At 39.6% G+C, this 14,640-nt stretch overlaps 1 protein-coding gene across 2 annotated transcripts in view; it reads right to left on the bottom strand.

Annotated features, from left to right (window-relative positions):
- Positions 1-2,124: 2,124 nt before the first annotated feature.
- The window catches only part of epg5 (ectopic P-granules autophagy protein 5 homolog (C. elegans)), a 42,712-nt gene continuing 30,196 nt past the window's right edge, over positions 2,125-14,640 (bottom strand). For both annotated transcript variants that reach the window (XM_077520632.1, XM_077520633.1), the window contains 10 exons: positions 13,809-13,912; positions 13,548-13,723; positions 12,376-12,603; positions 12,100-12,309; positions 9,515-9,659; positions 9,188-9,430; positions 8,903-9,116; positions 4,751-4,969; positions 4,553-4,667; positions 2,125-3,595 (listed from right to left, as the gene is read on the bottom strand). In XM_077520632.1, coding sequence (XP_077376758.1) covers positions 3,413-3,595; positions 4,553-4,667; positions 4,751-4,969; positions 8,903-9,116; positions 9,188-9,430; positions 9,515-9,659; positions 12,100-12,309; positions 12,376-12,603; positions 13,548-13,723; positions 13,809-13,912 — 1,837 coding nt within the window. In that variant the 3' untranslated portion in view covers positions 2,125-3,412. The remainder of the gene's footprint in view (positions 3,596-4,552; positions 4,668-4,750; positions 4,970-8,902; positions 9,117-9,187; positions 9,431-9,514; positions 9,660-12,099; positions 12,310-12,375; positions 12,604-13,547; positions 13,724-13,808; positions 13,913-14,640) is intronic.

The following is a 14,640-nucleotide window of genomic DNA, read 5'->3' as shown; positions in this document are numbered from 1 at the left end:
CCCTGGTGGGTCACTTTGAGAGAAGAACAGGCTTGAGTCATCAGGCCCCACTTCACCTGTTGGTCTGGCTGACACACATGCAGTGTATACAAGAGATTTGTGAGGGGATTCTTTCACATTTCTGACAAATGACATCGTGTGTCTGGTACCAAACAACAAATTCTGACTGATTACAGTACAGTAACTGCCATGCCGAACACAAAAACTAGTAACACAAACACATTAAAACATAAACAGATATCTTACTAATTTTGTATTGTTGATGTAACAGCATCTAGTTTCAACTGGTTTTAAGCTATGTGATGTCAGGAGCTATGTGATGTCAATCTTTAATCCTTTACTTTGTCACAACCAATCAGATCGATTCACTGTCTGTAGTAGCTGTCTGAGAAATGTGTGTGTTTGTCGGATTATTACTACTGTTCCTCGGTGCAACTCTCAGTTTCTCGTCTAGTCAAGTTTGTTCCATGCCTCTCGATGTGAATAAATAGTTAAAGTCTTATTTGTGTCTGCGCTTTTGGGATCCAACCTCAGAACGTAACACCGCAGGATCTGGCCCCCAGGCCTTTTGTTTGACACCTGTGCCATACAGCAGTAGAATCATGTAATTGCACTCAAATAAAGCAGCAAAACACAAACAAACAAACAATTACAATGTTTAGAAAACGAACATGGCATATCGTCGCTGCTATGTGACACTTAAGTCAATTTTTTCTCAACTTTTTTATTTTTTCATTTTTTACATTTTTGGCATGTATGCATTAGGGATGTAACGATATCCAGACATCACAATACGATATTATCACAATATGAAGGTCACGATACGATAATTATCACGATATTGTGGGGAGGTTGGCAATACAAAAAAGGTCACAATATTGTAAAAAAAAAAAAAAAAGAGCTCATACTAAAAAAATTTAAGAAAACAAACAAAAACAAATTATTGTGTTTTTGTACATTACAGCAATGAAAAATATAAAAATATAAATATTATATATAAAAATATATAATATATATAAATAAATATGAGGTACTAAATTTGGCTCTGTTCAACAAGCATGTTATGTTCCCCTTCATCTGACCATTATCCATTATTGACCATTATTATATTATTTTAAACATAAGGGCCAAAACATGCCCTGTGAAAATTAAACTGCACTAAAAAACAAAAAACAAAACTAGCCACCAGAGGGTTCTAGAACTGCACAAATGGAAATCAACCTGACTTTTTTTTTTTTTTTTTAAACAGATGTGCTGCTTTTAATATCGTGAGATGACGGCGATGATATATTGTGGCAGCTTTAATATCGCGATATCAGGATATTGCAATTATCGTTACATCCCTAGTATGCATTCAGTTTCAACCCCAAAACGTAAAAATAAAAAAATGGGGGGAAAAAATGGACATAAATGTTTTTCACATAGCAGTGACAATATATATTTTTTTAATATAAAATAATAATTATTAAATAAATAATAAAATAAGAAATATATTTGAAGTATTGTAGTGTGTTGGTGGGAGAGTGACACTTCTACAAGTACCCCAATGCAGGGTGTAATATTTTGTTTCTAGGTTTAAAAAAAAAAAAAAAAAAAAAAAAAAAGTACTCTAAAATGTTGAATAATACATGTATAGTATATAACAGAAGCAGCACATTTGTTTGTGCTCTACTAGAGTCTAGGCCCAACAATTCCTGACCTGATGCTGAGTTTCCATGGTGACACAGGGACGTGCCAGACAGCGATGTGTCTGCCAGGAGTGCTTGTCTGATTTTTAAAATACGCGTGCGGGTGAGAACATTGTTATGTGCTACCCATCATGGCCAAGTTACATAAATTGGGCCCACTTAATCGTTATTCTCTGCCACCTGAGCTGCGAGACAAGCAAACAGGAGGTCGATGAGAGCGCCAGACAAGACCCTTTACGCGACTGCACGTGGGCAAGACACAGAAACGAGGGCATGTGCAACCACCACCCCTATTTCTGTCTTCGAGTAACCCATCCTCTCTCACTTATATCATTTTGTGTAACCATAGAGACCACTGTAGCCTTAAGTTGTGTCAGGCGAGGACACCCGACGTATGCGCACGTGAGTTTTGCCTCACACAGACATCCACAGTGAATCACTTCTTACATAAAGATGATTTATTTTGCAGTTCGGACAACTCCAGTGTTGTTCCTGGAGAAAAAAAAAAATTGTTTGAGGAAATTTTGTCACTGCTTTCTCTACACTGAAACAAACAGCAGGTGTGAAACGGTCGGCCCTCGTTAGGCTCGTTTCTGATCAGTGACTCATACAAAAAAATGCTTTAGACATGAACAGTCACCGCACGACGCGCACTGTGAAAATGTGGAAAAACAGGTGATTTTCAACATAAGACCATTACATAACACCATTTGTGCATGTGTATGATTTTCGGGGGGGGGGGGGGGGGGGGGGGTTGATACTTCATGGATCTACGAGTACCCCAAAGTAGTTTTTTTGGACAGACAAAAAAAAAGAAGAAAAAGAAACATGTCTTTGGTATTAAAAAAAACAAAAAAAAAACAACAACAACGGAGGGAGGGTTGGTGGGGAATCTGGCCAAAGTATTATAGCCACACTGAAAAGCAAAACGTACAATTATGCGTAAATATTGTGATCAAGTATTAGGAAAAATAATATTACAAAAATAAATCATAATTTTATGGACAAAACTTCCAAATAAACTCTCTTTGGATATTTGACACAGCTTCCCAGTTGAGTCAACATACTAAAATATTTGTTCAAATCACTTCTGGTTGATGATTTTAGCATGTGTAGTTCATTCTCAAGATCAGACATGTAATGTAAAAATATGATTTATTCCTGTAATATTTCAACTTGATTCAGGGACGGTTCGGTTTTTTTTGTGGTTTTTTTTGTCACAGTAGTTTTGTGCTTTTCAGTGTGGCTCTTACCTTCTTTGAAAGCACTTTTGGTTCAACATGAATATACTGAATAGTGGTTTGTAGTTCATTTGGAAAGGCAGCAGCAGTCTTTTTTTGTGTGAAACTTTTTTTTTTGTGGGTGTTCTGCATACTATTCTTAAAAGCTTTGTGTTCAGCATGTCCTTCAACCTCCTCCCTTTGTCTTCTCTTGTTAGATTTCCTCTCGGAACTGTCTGTACCAGTCTTGTGTTGAGATTCTGCTTCAAATAAATACACCATGCTAATCAACAGATGACTCATTAAAAGACGAAAAAAAAAATAAATAATAAAGTCCTGCTGATGAGGAGGAATAAAGTGCGACAAAGGGATGCAAATAAATGGGATAGGTTCCATAAATGGACAGAGATGTTTCTTCCGACAAAGGCCACTTAACAGTAGTCCCAGTTTCTACGCCATTGTTTTCCCAAAGATTCATCCTATCAGGCAGCATTTGGGTCAATGTCAATGCATAATGTGCAAGTATCTGAGGTCAGGGTAGAGCAGGTTTGTTAGCAGGGCCAGGAGTCGAGGTCCATCTTTAAGACAGTGACCTGGGTAGCAGATGAACTGAAGGGATTTTTTCAACGAGTCCTCCAATTCAGCGTACTGTTTATTGCTGGTCATGGCTTCAAGCATCGCCAATGTCTGTGCAAAAACAAAATAGAATTGATATATTAAGTCATTCACAGCCAGCCTAGTTAGAATTGGATTTTTAGACGGCTATAGCCGTCAATGGCAGTGAATGAGCTAAGGAAATAATTAAAGTGAAAGTAAAGTATTTTATTGACAATAATATGTTGTATGTGCCATCACTAGTCTAAACGCAGTATTCTGATTAATATTGCGGTTGTGGAATATGAATTAAGCATCAAAATCCACCGGTTTTTATCCATTTCAGGAGGCGCCCATTTTACCACTTGCTGTCGACTGAAAATAACATCACAGTTGCCCAGGGTTCAGGTAACGACCAATTATGGCTCAGCTTCCAAATGTCACATGACCAAACTCAGAAAACTGGTGAGCCGTGATTGGCTGTTAAACTGAGCAAATACGATGTCATTTTCAGATGATTGCAAGTGGCAAAATGGCTGCCCCCTCTTCCCCTTTAACTCATTCACTCCCATTTTCACAGAAGCAACACCCTTCTTTCCAGGCTGTTTTACTGGATTTGGACTGATTTTGCAAGGCCCACAGAATATTGTGTTCTATTGCTATAAAAACATGAAGGAACCAATCAAAAGAAAGATTAGTGTCTCTTCTTTCACCAGAAAAAAGTATACCGGTACTTCTATCTGTTTCCGTTTCGCAGCAATTAGCATTAGAATATTATTCTGAATATTCACATTCCTGTTGCAACATGGCCCTGGATGATCTCTTATACTCTGCTGCCACCTGCTGGTCATTTTTTAAAAATAACTACCATTGCTTTAAGCCACCTCGTCATGTCAGAAGCTGTATCAAAGCCTTCTGTATGCTCTTGCATAAAAACAAATGTGTAAAGACGTTTTTGGGAGTGAAGGACAAAGTATTAAAAAACCTTTTTCACATTTTTGGGGTTTGAATGAGTTAGACTCTTAAAGAGACAGTACATTATCTGCCTACCTGCTGTGCTTTTGCAGAGGGTTGCAAATCAGTGGTGGGCTGGAGTCGGAGCTTACTTTCTGATGCTACCTGCACGGAGAGGAATGCTGCCAGGCTGCGAACCACCACCCTGAATCTAAACACACAGTACATTAAGCCTCAACAGCTGCATTCTCATAGACATCGAAGGTCTAATTACCATAACGCTTGAGAGCTTACTTGTTGGAAACCGGGGACTTCTTCCCGAGACCGATGGCCCCGAGTAGCCCAGAGTTGAGTCTTTCTTCTCCCAGCTGTAGCAGTCTGGTCTGCAACCTCAACAGACCTGTGACCACTCCTGATAATTCACTGTGGTCCGCTTGAGGCTGCAGCTGCTCCAGTGACAGATTCAGTGCTTTGTGCCACCACAGAAACAGCTTGGCTTCATCGCCTGGTCCGCTGAAGAAAGTCACGGTTCAGATCGGAATTTGAGTCACGAATCGGAATTTTTCGGATCAGAAAAAAAAAGAAAAAAAAAAGTCTAATATGGCTGTTCAGGATTTAGGAACAAAACTTTAATAAGTGCAGCAATATGAGGTGGATACATTCTTTATTTTATACATGGTCCATGTGTAAAATAAGGAATTAATATCTTAAACTAAACCTAAACTCTAAATAGCTATTTTTGACATTTTGAGTTAAAAAAAAATTTTTAAACTCTTTGACAGCCAAAAATGTTTCATAATGATGAGTAAAATCACAATGGATGCCGCCATAAATGTTAAATGACGTCAACTAAGTTTTTTATCAATGGGAAGTGCAACATCTAAGTGCAGCGCTGCCTGGTCAATGGGTTGTGGAATCAAATACAGCCACCAACGATGGCAGATGGCAGCATTGTATCTCTTTTTAATGGTCTGCTTGGTGGGTACAGTTTTAAACTCCCTCTTGATCACAATGGTATTTTTATATTCATATTTGAGTATTCTGGATAGTTCTATCACTATTAAAATCAGAACGTGTCAAATTTGCCACAAATCGTATTTAAAGTTTAGAATCTACCCATTGTGTTGACTCCTAACTCATTCAATGTCAGCCCAGTTCAAATGAATCGTTTGACGTCTATAGCCGTCAATGAGACAAAAATGAAGACAAAGTCCTTTTTATCTTTTTAATAAAGAAAATACCTCAAATTTCAATTTAAGGCACGTACCCTTTATTTAAACATTAATTACGAAAAAGTCTTGGTCCAGAATATTAAAAAAAAGAAGAAAAGAAAGTAAGCCAGGTACCAGCTATCAAACTCGTTGCTAATGCTAACGGCTAGCTGCTAGCCAGGAACATTTGTGCTGTAGCCTACCAGACAATAATGGCGTAATTAACCAGCGATTTCTTAGCATCCCAAATAATGTGAAAAATATGAGTTTGGGACGGTGTTGTGTTGATATTGGTTCTAACTATGTTAAAAAACAACAACAACTAGAGCTGCGAGCAGCTATAAAGGGCCGTCGCAGCCCGGGCCACGTTGGGGTACTTGCACGTTGGGGTACTTGCACATTGGGGTACTGGCACATTGGAAGCAGAATTTCTTTGAAAATGGCATGATAAACCATTACATGTGTTTTTTTATTTTTATTTTTTGCCAGGTGTGATGAGTGTGTCAAGCTCAATGGGTTTTGGTGATTGTTAAGATCTGCAAAAATCAGCGTCTTTTGGTATTTTTCGTAAAAGTATATATACACACATCATCGCTCGTACTCATTGCACAATGTTGCTTTTATTGTCCATAGAGGCGATAAAAAAAAAATGAAACTAAATAAAAAAAGTACATATGCTTGGATCGGTCTGATGCCAGTGAACATATTGAGTGGTGGAAAGTAAAAGAATATTCATAAATGACTTAGTTAAAACACTTACAATGAGTTTACAATTTTTGTAAAAATACCGTAGGTGAGGCATTTTTTTTTTTTTTTTTTTTTTTTTTATGCCTCAAGGACTAGGTGGCGCTGTATTTATAACTGAATTTTGTCATAGAGATACCTTCAGGCCTTGACTATAAATATACATTTCAAGTATGGGATTTTTTGGAGCATGTACCTGGGAGTTATTAAGCATATCCTTCATTCACAATATTGCTTTTAATGTCCATAGAGGCTATCAAAAATACATAAAACTAAATAACAAAAATATGTATGTTTGGTTAGGTCTGATGCCAGTGAACATTTTGAGTGGTGGAAAGTAAAAGAATATTCATAAATGACTTAGTTATCACACTTAGAATGAGTTTACATTTTTTGTAGAAATACCGTAAGTGGGGTATTTTTTTTTCATGCCTCAAGGGCTAGGTGGCGCTGCATATATAACTGAATGTTGTCATAGAGATCGCTTCAGGCCTTGACTATAAACATACATGTCAAGTTTGGGATTTTTTGGAGCATGTACCTGGGAGTTATTAAGCATATCCTTTTTCATTGCGAAACACAAATTTGATGCCCCGCCCTCATCATATAGTATTTCGAAAAGTCAAGATTTTTTCCCCTGTCGTTGGCTCAGGTCTTGACATGGCCCAGGTCAAGTCTGAAGTCAGTCGGATGAAACGTGTAGGAGAAGTGGCCAAAGGTATGCCCCCTGTAAATTTGCTAAAATCGTAAAAAATGGGACATTCAAAAATTCATAGCTCACTTCCTGTTCATTTTAGCATATGGGTCCAAGAGACTTTTTTTGTAGGTCTTGGGCTCCCTCATACACCTAAAAATTTTCATAGATCTTGCTTAAACGTACAACTGGGGCTGCTTCATTAAAACTTTCTAGGGGGCGCTATTGAGTCATTTTTGTAAAAATAGCACAATCCAGGATAAAATATTGCTCATTTTGCCAGGCCAGATGTGTGTGCCAAGTTTCATGTGTTTCTGCGCTGGTTTAGGCCCTCAAAATTGGTTTTGTTTTCTTGGCGAACAGCGCTTAGCCACGCCCACAGCGATTTGCGAAAACTTACAAACTTTGTGCTGTGACATCATGAAGACCGAAACCCTCACCTGAGAAAATATGAGGTAGGTGCAGTTTATGTGGTTGGAGAAAAGCATTGAAGAAAAATCGTAAGAAAGAAAATTGCCAGTAGGTGGCGCTATCAGTAAGATGTAATATAAGTTCGTAGATGTCTTAAGGGCTGGACTCTCATCAAATGTGTGAAATTTTGAGAAGATAGGATCATCTGGGTCAAGTTAAAGCAGCTTTTATGCCACGAAAAATTACCAGACTTTGCGGCACCGTAGCGGCCACGCCCTTTGGCGAAAAGTTACAATATTCGGTGTGGGGCATGATCAACATCTTAAGGCTTTTCTGACCATTTTCCACCTGGATCCCTTCAAAGAGCTTGGCACAGTAGCTAAAAACGTAAAGTATGACATTTATTGTCACCACTAGGTGGCGCTATATATGTAACTGAATTTTATCATATAGATGTTTTCAGGCCGTGACTATTAAGTTGCATGAGAAGTTTGAGATTTTTTGGAGCTTGTACATGGGAGTTATTAAGCATTTTGTCTTTCTGGACAAATGAAATTTGAAAGGCAATATTTGATGCCCCGCCCCCGTCATATAGTATTTCAAAAAGTCAAGATTTTTTGCCCAGTTGTTGTCTCGGGTCTTGAGATGATACATGGCAAGTTTGAAGTCATCTGGTTGAAAATTATTTGCAAAGGGGGTAAAAGTATGACCACAGTGAATGTGCCAATGAATGTGTGAATGCGCTAGGTGGCGCTATAGAGGAGGAGGAAGAGGAAGGAGGAAGAGGAAGGAGGAAGGAAGGAAGGAAGGAAGGAAGGGAGGAAGGGAGGAAGAGGAGGAGGAGGAGGAGGAGGAGGAGAATTCTTCCAAAAACAAGAGGGACCTCGCAGCGGTCACTGCTCGGGCCCTAACAACAACAACAAAAACTACAATAAAGAAATCTGAAACGTGAAAGGGAAGTCAAGCTAGCCATCACGCCACGACGCGGACCAACTTCAAAATAAGTCTACCAAGGCTATTTGCATTGCCGTCAATGTGTTATTTGGTGAACTTTGAAGTTAGCCTTCAGCGTATGCGGCACATTACGTTGAGCATGTTTCCACCTTTCATTACATGTCTAGAAGAAAAATCCTGTATCATTTATTCAGGACTGATTTCACCCCGTTGCGACTTACGTGATCCAGAAGGGTTTTCAACTTCCTCTGCTGCTAGTATAGTGAATGTGGACTGATCATGTTGCTTTTCACGTTTGTTTTTTTCACCAACCAATCCGTGGATTGTGCGCGATCGAACGCAAAGATGATCTGTTGCACCACTATTTTCTGCATCTCTTCACAAACATTTTATCAACATCATGAAACAGATTTTGCAGTATAACTCTCAAACCTGGGGAACACCTGATGGGTCCATGTGTTGATTAGAGCCAGAGTCCTCCTCTCATTGGCTGCGGTGTGTTCAGAGTTAAGGCGCTGCAGGATGAAGGCATAGAGTGTGAGGAAGCTGCCTCCTGACTGGCTCTCAGACAGGAAGTCTTCCACTGTGAGCTCGGGCACTTGCAGTGATGCCAACACGGGACCCCAGCCAACACTCCCCTCCTCGGCTGAGCAATGAAACGCGATGGTGACGTTACGTTACGCGCAGAAAGTCGACAATTCCAAGTTGCTCGCTTACCGTGGTTAAAGTGAGCTGTGATGCATGCCTCCATGATACGCGTCATGTGGCTCACTGAGGCCAGACAGCGGGAGCAAGCAGTGAGCAGAGGCAGAATCGGAAAGCCCCTCTCCTTTCTGTCCAGCCAGGCGATGACGCCAAGTGCGAGCGCCTCGCCTGTAGAGACGCTGACCCCATTGAGCGCAGTCAGCGCGCCGCTAAAAAGGCTGCAGAACGCCATGTGCCTCTGCTCCAAACCCGTTTCTGCGGAGGAGACGAAGGAAGAGCCAGATGGTGCCGGAATACTTGACTAACGATGCAAATGTTTGTGGGAGAAGACGAGCTCACCTGGTGGGCTGAATGTGACAATGCTTTCCAACAGTGTCTCCAGCTGCGTCTCCAGGATGCTCACACTAATGCTGCCTGCTTGTTCCAGAGCCACGAAACACTGCACACACCAGCACACGTACGCGGCCGCCTTCTGCGTTTCCTCCTGGCACACATAATCACACTTTGTGGTGACTGATTTACACAACTTGTTATAGAAGAGCTTTATAAAGGAGAAGCAAAGTGGAATTTGCAATGTTTTATTCTGTATACAGTATACAGCATTACATCTGGCAAAAGATGGTTATAGCATTATGTCAGGGGTCTCCAAGTTGGGTCCTCGAGAGCCCCTATCCAGCCTGTTTTCCATGTTACTCTCCACTAACACACCTGATTCATGATCGGGATCGTTACCAGGCTTCTGCAAAGCTTGCTGATTAACTGATCATTAGATTCAGCTGTGCTGAAGGACAGAGATATGGAAAACAGGCTGGATAGGAGCTCTCGAGGGCCCAACTTGGAGACCCCTGCATTATCTGGTTGTCGTTAGCAATCTATATATCAATGTAACTGTACACTTGATGGACTGTCCCTTTCATGTAGTGAAAAAAAAAAAAAACTACGACTACTACTTCTACTACTACTACTAATAATAATAATAACAATAATAATAATAATAATAATAATAACTTGACAAAGTGAATTTTTGGCAGAAATTCCATGGGAATGCTGAAAGCTGAATGGTAATGAAATATTTTCCAAGCGAAATTTGAACCAACGTACTTGCATGTCATGTTTGGCACCTGCCGATTTACCCTTTTGCAGATTTATTTTTGATTTTTAATAAACATTTTATCTGGGTTTTGTGGGTATATAGAAATTGAATATTCATCAATGCTTTTTAGTATTTATTTATTTATTTATTTATATTCAGAATTCTTTGGGTTTAAAAAAAAAAAAAAAAAAAAATCACCAAGTGTATTTTAATATCCGTCAATTATACGTGGATTTTTGCTATTCATGGACTGGCCCAGTCCCTAGTCCCCACGAACAGCTGTAAACCAATCAGCAAGAAGAGTGTTGATCCGTATACGCTGCCCCGTGGCGCACACCAAGAAAAGTGCAGCATGAAAAGGGTGTATAAAACCTAGTAGAAATAAATAATATGGTAAGGGGTAAGGCAATTAGACACCTAAAAAAAAAAAAAAAAAAAAAAAAAAAAAACGCAACATGACGGGAGTAAAGTGCACTTGTCTCAATAGAGAAAAAGGCATGCATAAAAATAACACTAGATAATTCACGGTTAAATTAAGATCTCTGACAACAAAGGCAGATTTTTTTTCAGCTCTTGTAATGGATCTCATTAGACAAGTGTACCTAATTACGAGGGCAATGAGGATGTGGATCTCCCCAGGTTGTCACTGAGTATATTTTTGACATACTTTCCATTTATGTGGAAGATATTTATAATTGGTACTATTCTGGTACACATACAGTGTGACCAATAAAACTCAAGAGTGATGGAAGAAAGATATTTTATTCATAGTAATTAAAATCTTGAATTAAAACATTTACAATCAAATTATGATGGTATCTCAGCTGATATGTTGCATTTAAATGGATGCGTACAGGAGGATGTCATCTACAGGATGTAATTAACTCATTCAAACCCAAAAACGTATACGGGATGTCATCTACAGGATGTAATTAACTCATTCAAACCCAAAAACGTATACGTTCATTTTTATATACTTTATATACCAATATATATATTATATATTGGTATATACTTTATATACCAATACTTTTCCTTCACTCCCAAAAACGTATTTATAAGTGTGTTATGCTTTATTATGGTATAACATACAGAAGGCTTTGACGCAGCTTCTGACCTGAAGAGGTCGCTTAAAGTAATGGTAGTTATTACCCCCCCCCCCCAAAAAAAAACGGCCAGCAGGTTGCCGGAGAGTATAAGAGATCAGCTAGTGCCATGTTGCCAGTGTGTTTGACAGTGTTTTCACCAGGAATATCGATGAAACATAGCTATATTTTAATGCTAATTGCTGCAAAACAAAAACATACAAACGTATTTACTTATTTATTTTTTACTGATGAAAGAAGAAACTCTCATCTTTCTTTTAGCAATTTCCATGTTTTATAGCAATAGTACGCAATATTCTGTGGGCCTTGAAAAATCAGTCAAAATGCAATAAAAAAAATAAAAAAAAAGCCGGGACCCAAGGGGGTTGCTTCAGTGAAAATGGTTGGAAGGGAATGAGTTTAAAAAAAAATAAAAATCCAACATTGTTTCTTAAATGGCATGTTTAAAGTTTCAATTACTATGAATAAAATGTTTTTCTTCCATCACTCTTGGTTTTATTGGATTGTTAAAAACTTCACATTTTCTGTGTCACCTTGCATTAAAAGGAAACATTTCACTAGTGTAGGGTAGTAAACAAGTTAAGCACTCAGCACTCAGATAATAAATTAAACTTCTAACATTCAGAAATCGCCTACTGATATATTCACTGTAGATAAAAATCTACCGTATGCAATGTTATTGCATTAAATAAAAAATGTGTACATACACACTGAAACTGACATACCATGTTAGCAGCTTCATAAGGGCGGGGGTGAAGTCCAGCAGCACTACGCAGTGATTTAAGCAACAACTGAGATGCGGAAGCAGTGCTAAGCAGCAGGGACGGAGTGTAGTGAGTGTTGACATATGCCAGGACCCCTTGGTAAGACGACAGATCGAGCTGATGCCAAGGCAGAGTTGTGCATTGGATCAACAGATTGAGAAGTGGGGAGTCCTGGAATAAGAGGGGCAAAATATAAGATGCTGTTGTAACTTGAATGGTAGATGATTTTGGAGTCACCTGTTGGCTGAGGAGCTGCTCCTCTTTGGCCAGAAAAACCAGCAAGTATAACAGATACACCAACATGGTGTGCGATTCCTTCTTCTTAAGGTCCACGTTGGACTGAAGCGGGCCTGTTGCGGGTTCTGGAGGTGGCTGTAAGTGGTGGCTTAGGACGCTGATCCAGTTCACTTCACATAAAACCTCCCCCATAAACAGGAAGCAGCTTTTAGGACTTCCTCTCTCTACCTGTATGTATATTGACAAATGAGAATGTAAAAATCTGACTAGGAAAAACTGATTTTTTTTTTCACCCACAGATGACTATACATAAATCATCTAATCCTAGCAATGTGTCATTACAGCACAAACATATACAACATACAAAATTCACATTCAAGGACGCATCTGTTGAGGAAGGACGCATCTGTACTTGCTCCTGCAATCGCTCGTTTTAACAGTCAAGGCTACATGATAAGGCTGTATTGTGGCGGCTGTCAATATGCAAAATGGGGGTTGGTGGTCTGGTTCTTGGAGTGCGGCTGGCGTGGGCCTCTCTGCTGGGTGAGCTAGGCTGGGCAGTGCTCAGGAATCATCAAAAACTACAAGTGCTGGCAACGGTGGTGTGCTGAGTTGACCAGAATCGAGGCAAAAATTGCTTGCAAGCAGTGGGACGAATGTGGGCCGATGTACTCTTCTGGAAGCCACAACGTGTGAAAGCTGATCCAAGGTCAGCGAAGACGCTACTGGTGAAAGAGAAGAATTGCGCTTGCCTTGGCTGCTCGCCTGGCAGGGTGGGCCTGCCCGGTGGCGTCTGGAAACTGACTCACCAGTTCCAAATGACTGGGACTAGCCACAATCTACACACGGACATTCAAGATGAACTGAGCAAGCAGTGTCTGGGATAGTGTGGGATGGATAACGATAAAAATCAATGACCATTCTAAACAATGTATATGACTGATGCGTTATAGTAATGGGTCGATGGGGACGGGTCTCGAATAAGCCTCGGCTTCTACGCATCAGCCCTTCTTTCGGATGTCAATGTTGCAAATGATGTGATGTGATTGATGTAAGCTGTAATGTGTCCGAAAGGAAAAAATGAATAAACCAAACCAAACCAAAATAACTCACAATGAGTCATGAGCTTGCTTAAAAGATAAAGAATAGGTGATAAGTCTCAGCGGTCTCACATTGAAGAGCTGCTCCATAAGCATTGTGTCAGGATGCAAATATCTCCATGGCAGGTTGCGCAGGTGAGAGTGGTGCAGGTACAACAGGTACTCTGGTGTCCGCGGAGAGGTGCAGCTTTCACAGTACTGCATCACACTAAGCCACAGGGCACCTCTCTGGCCAGGGAGGAGGCGGTCTGCAATGTATGCGCACACCTTGCAGTTATGTATCCCACACAACATATAAACCAAAGAACTGGCGCACAACGGTTTGTAAGCTACCTTTAAATCTCTGATGCAGTTTGTCGGTGAGTTGAACGTAGAGGCCGACCAGGCAACCCGCCTCACTTGCATCCGTCTCCAGCCACGGGTAGCACTTGAGATTACTGTGACCAAAAATTGGGTTGGGCTGAAGCATTCCCACATATGTTATTGTAATTTTTATTCTCCACATTTTTTTGCCCCTTAATAACTCCCACATAATACTTCCAATTTATACTGTTCAAATTTCAAAGAGCTTCAAAAATTGACGCCTCCTGGGGTATATATTAAGGATGTAACGATATCCAAACATCACGATATGATATTATAATGATATATGAAGGTCACAATACGTTAATGGTCACGATATTGTGGGGGTGTTGGCGATATTTAAAAAAGATCATAATATTGTAAAAAAAAAGAAAAAAAAAAGAGAGCTCATACTAAAAAAAATAAATAAATAAAAAATAGCACAATATTGTGCTTTGTGCATAACAGCAATGCATATAAACCACCTACAATCTCTAATAACAATATTGAGGCACTTACTTGATAATGCAAGCACATCTTGATGGCTTCACAAGCAAATTAGGTTCCCCTTAATCTGACAAGTAGCATAGATTTTAAACATAGAAGGCCAAACATCCCTAAAGTTAAATTGCACTACTAAACTAGCCACGAGAGGGTGCTAGAACGGCACAAATGGAAATCAACCTGACTTTTTTTAACAGATGTGTTCCTTTTAAATATTGTGAACATGACGACGACGATATTGTGGCAGTTTTAATATCACAATATCACGATATTGCCCTTATTGTGAGATCCTCAGTAATGATATCCAAACATCACGATA

The sequence above is a fragment of the Festucalex cinctus genome, chromosome 5, assembly GCF_051991245.1.
Source record: "Festucalex cinctus isolate MCC-2025b chromosome 5, RoL_Fcin_1.0, whole genome shotgun sequence".
NCBI classification, from domain to species: Eukaryota; Metazoa; Chordata; class Actinopteri; order Syngnathiformes; family Syngnathidae; genus Festucalex; species Festucalex cinctus.
The sequence above is the reverse complement of the archived record's forward strand: the minus strand, read 5'-3'. Positions and strand labels throughout refer to the sequence as shown.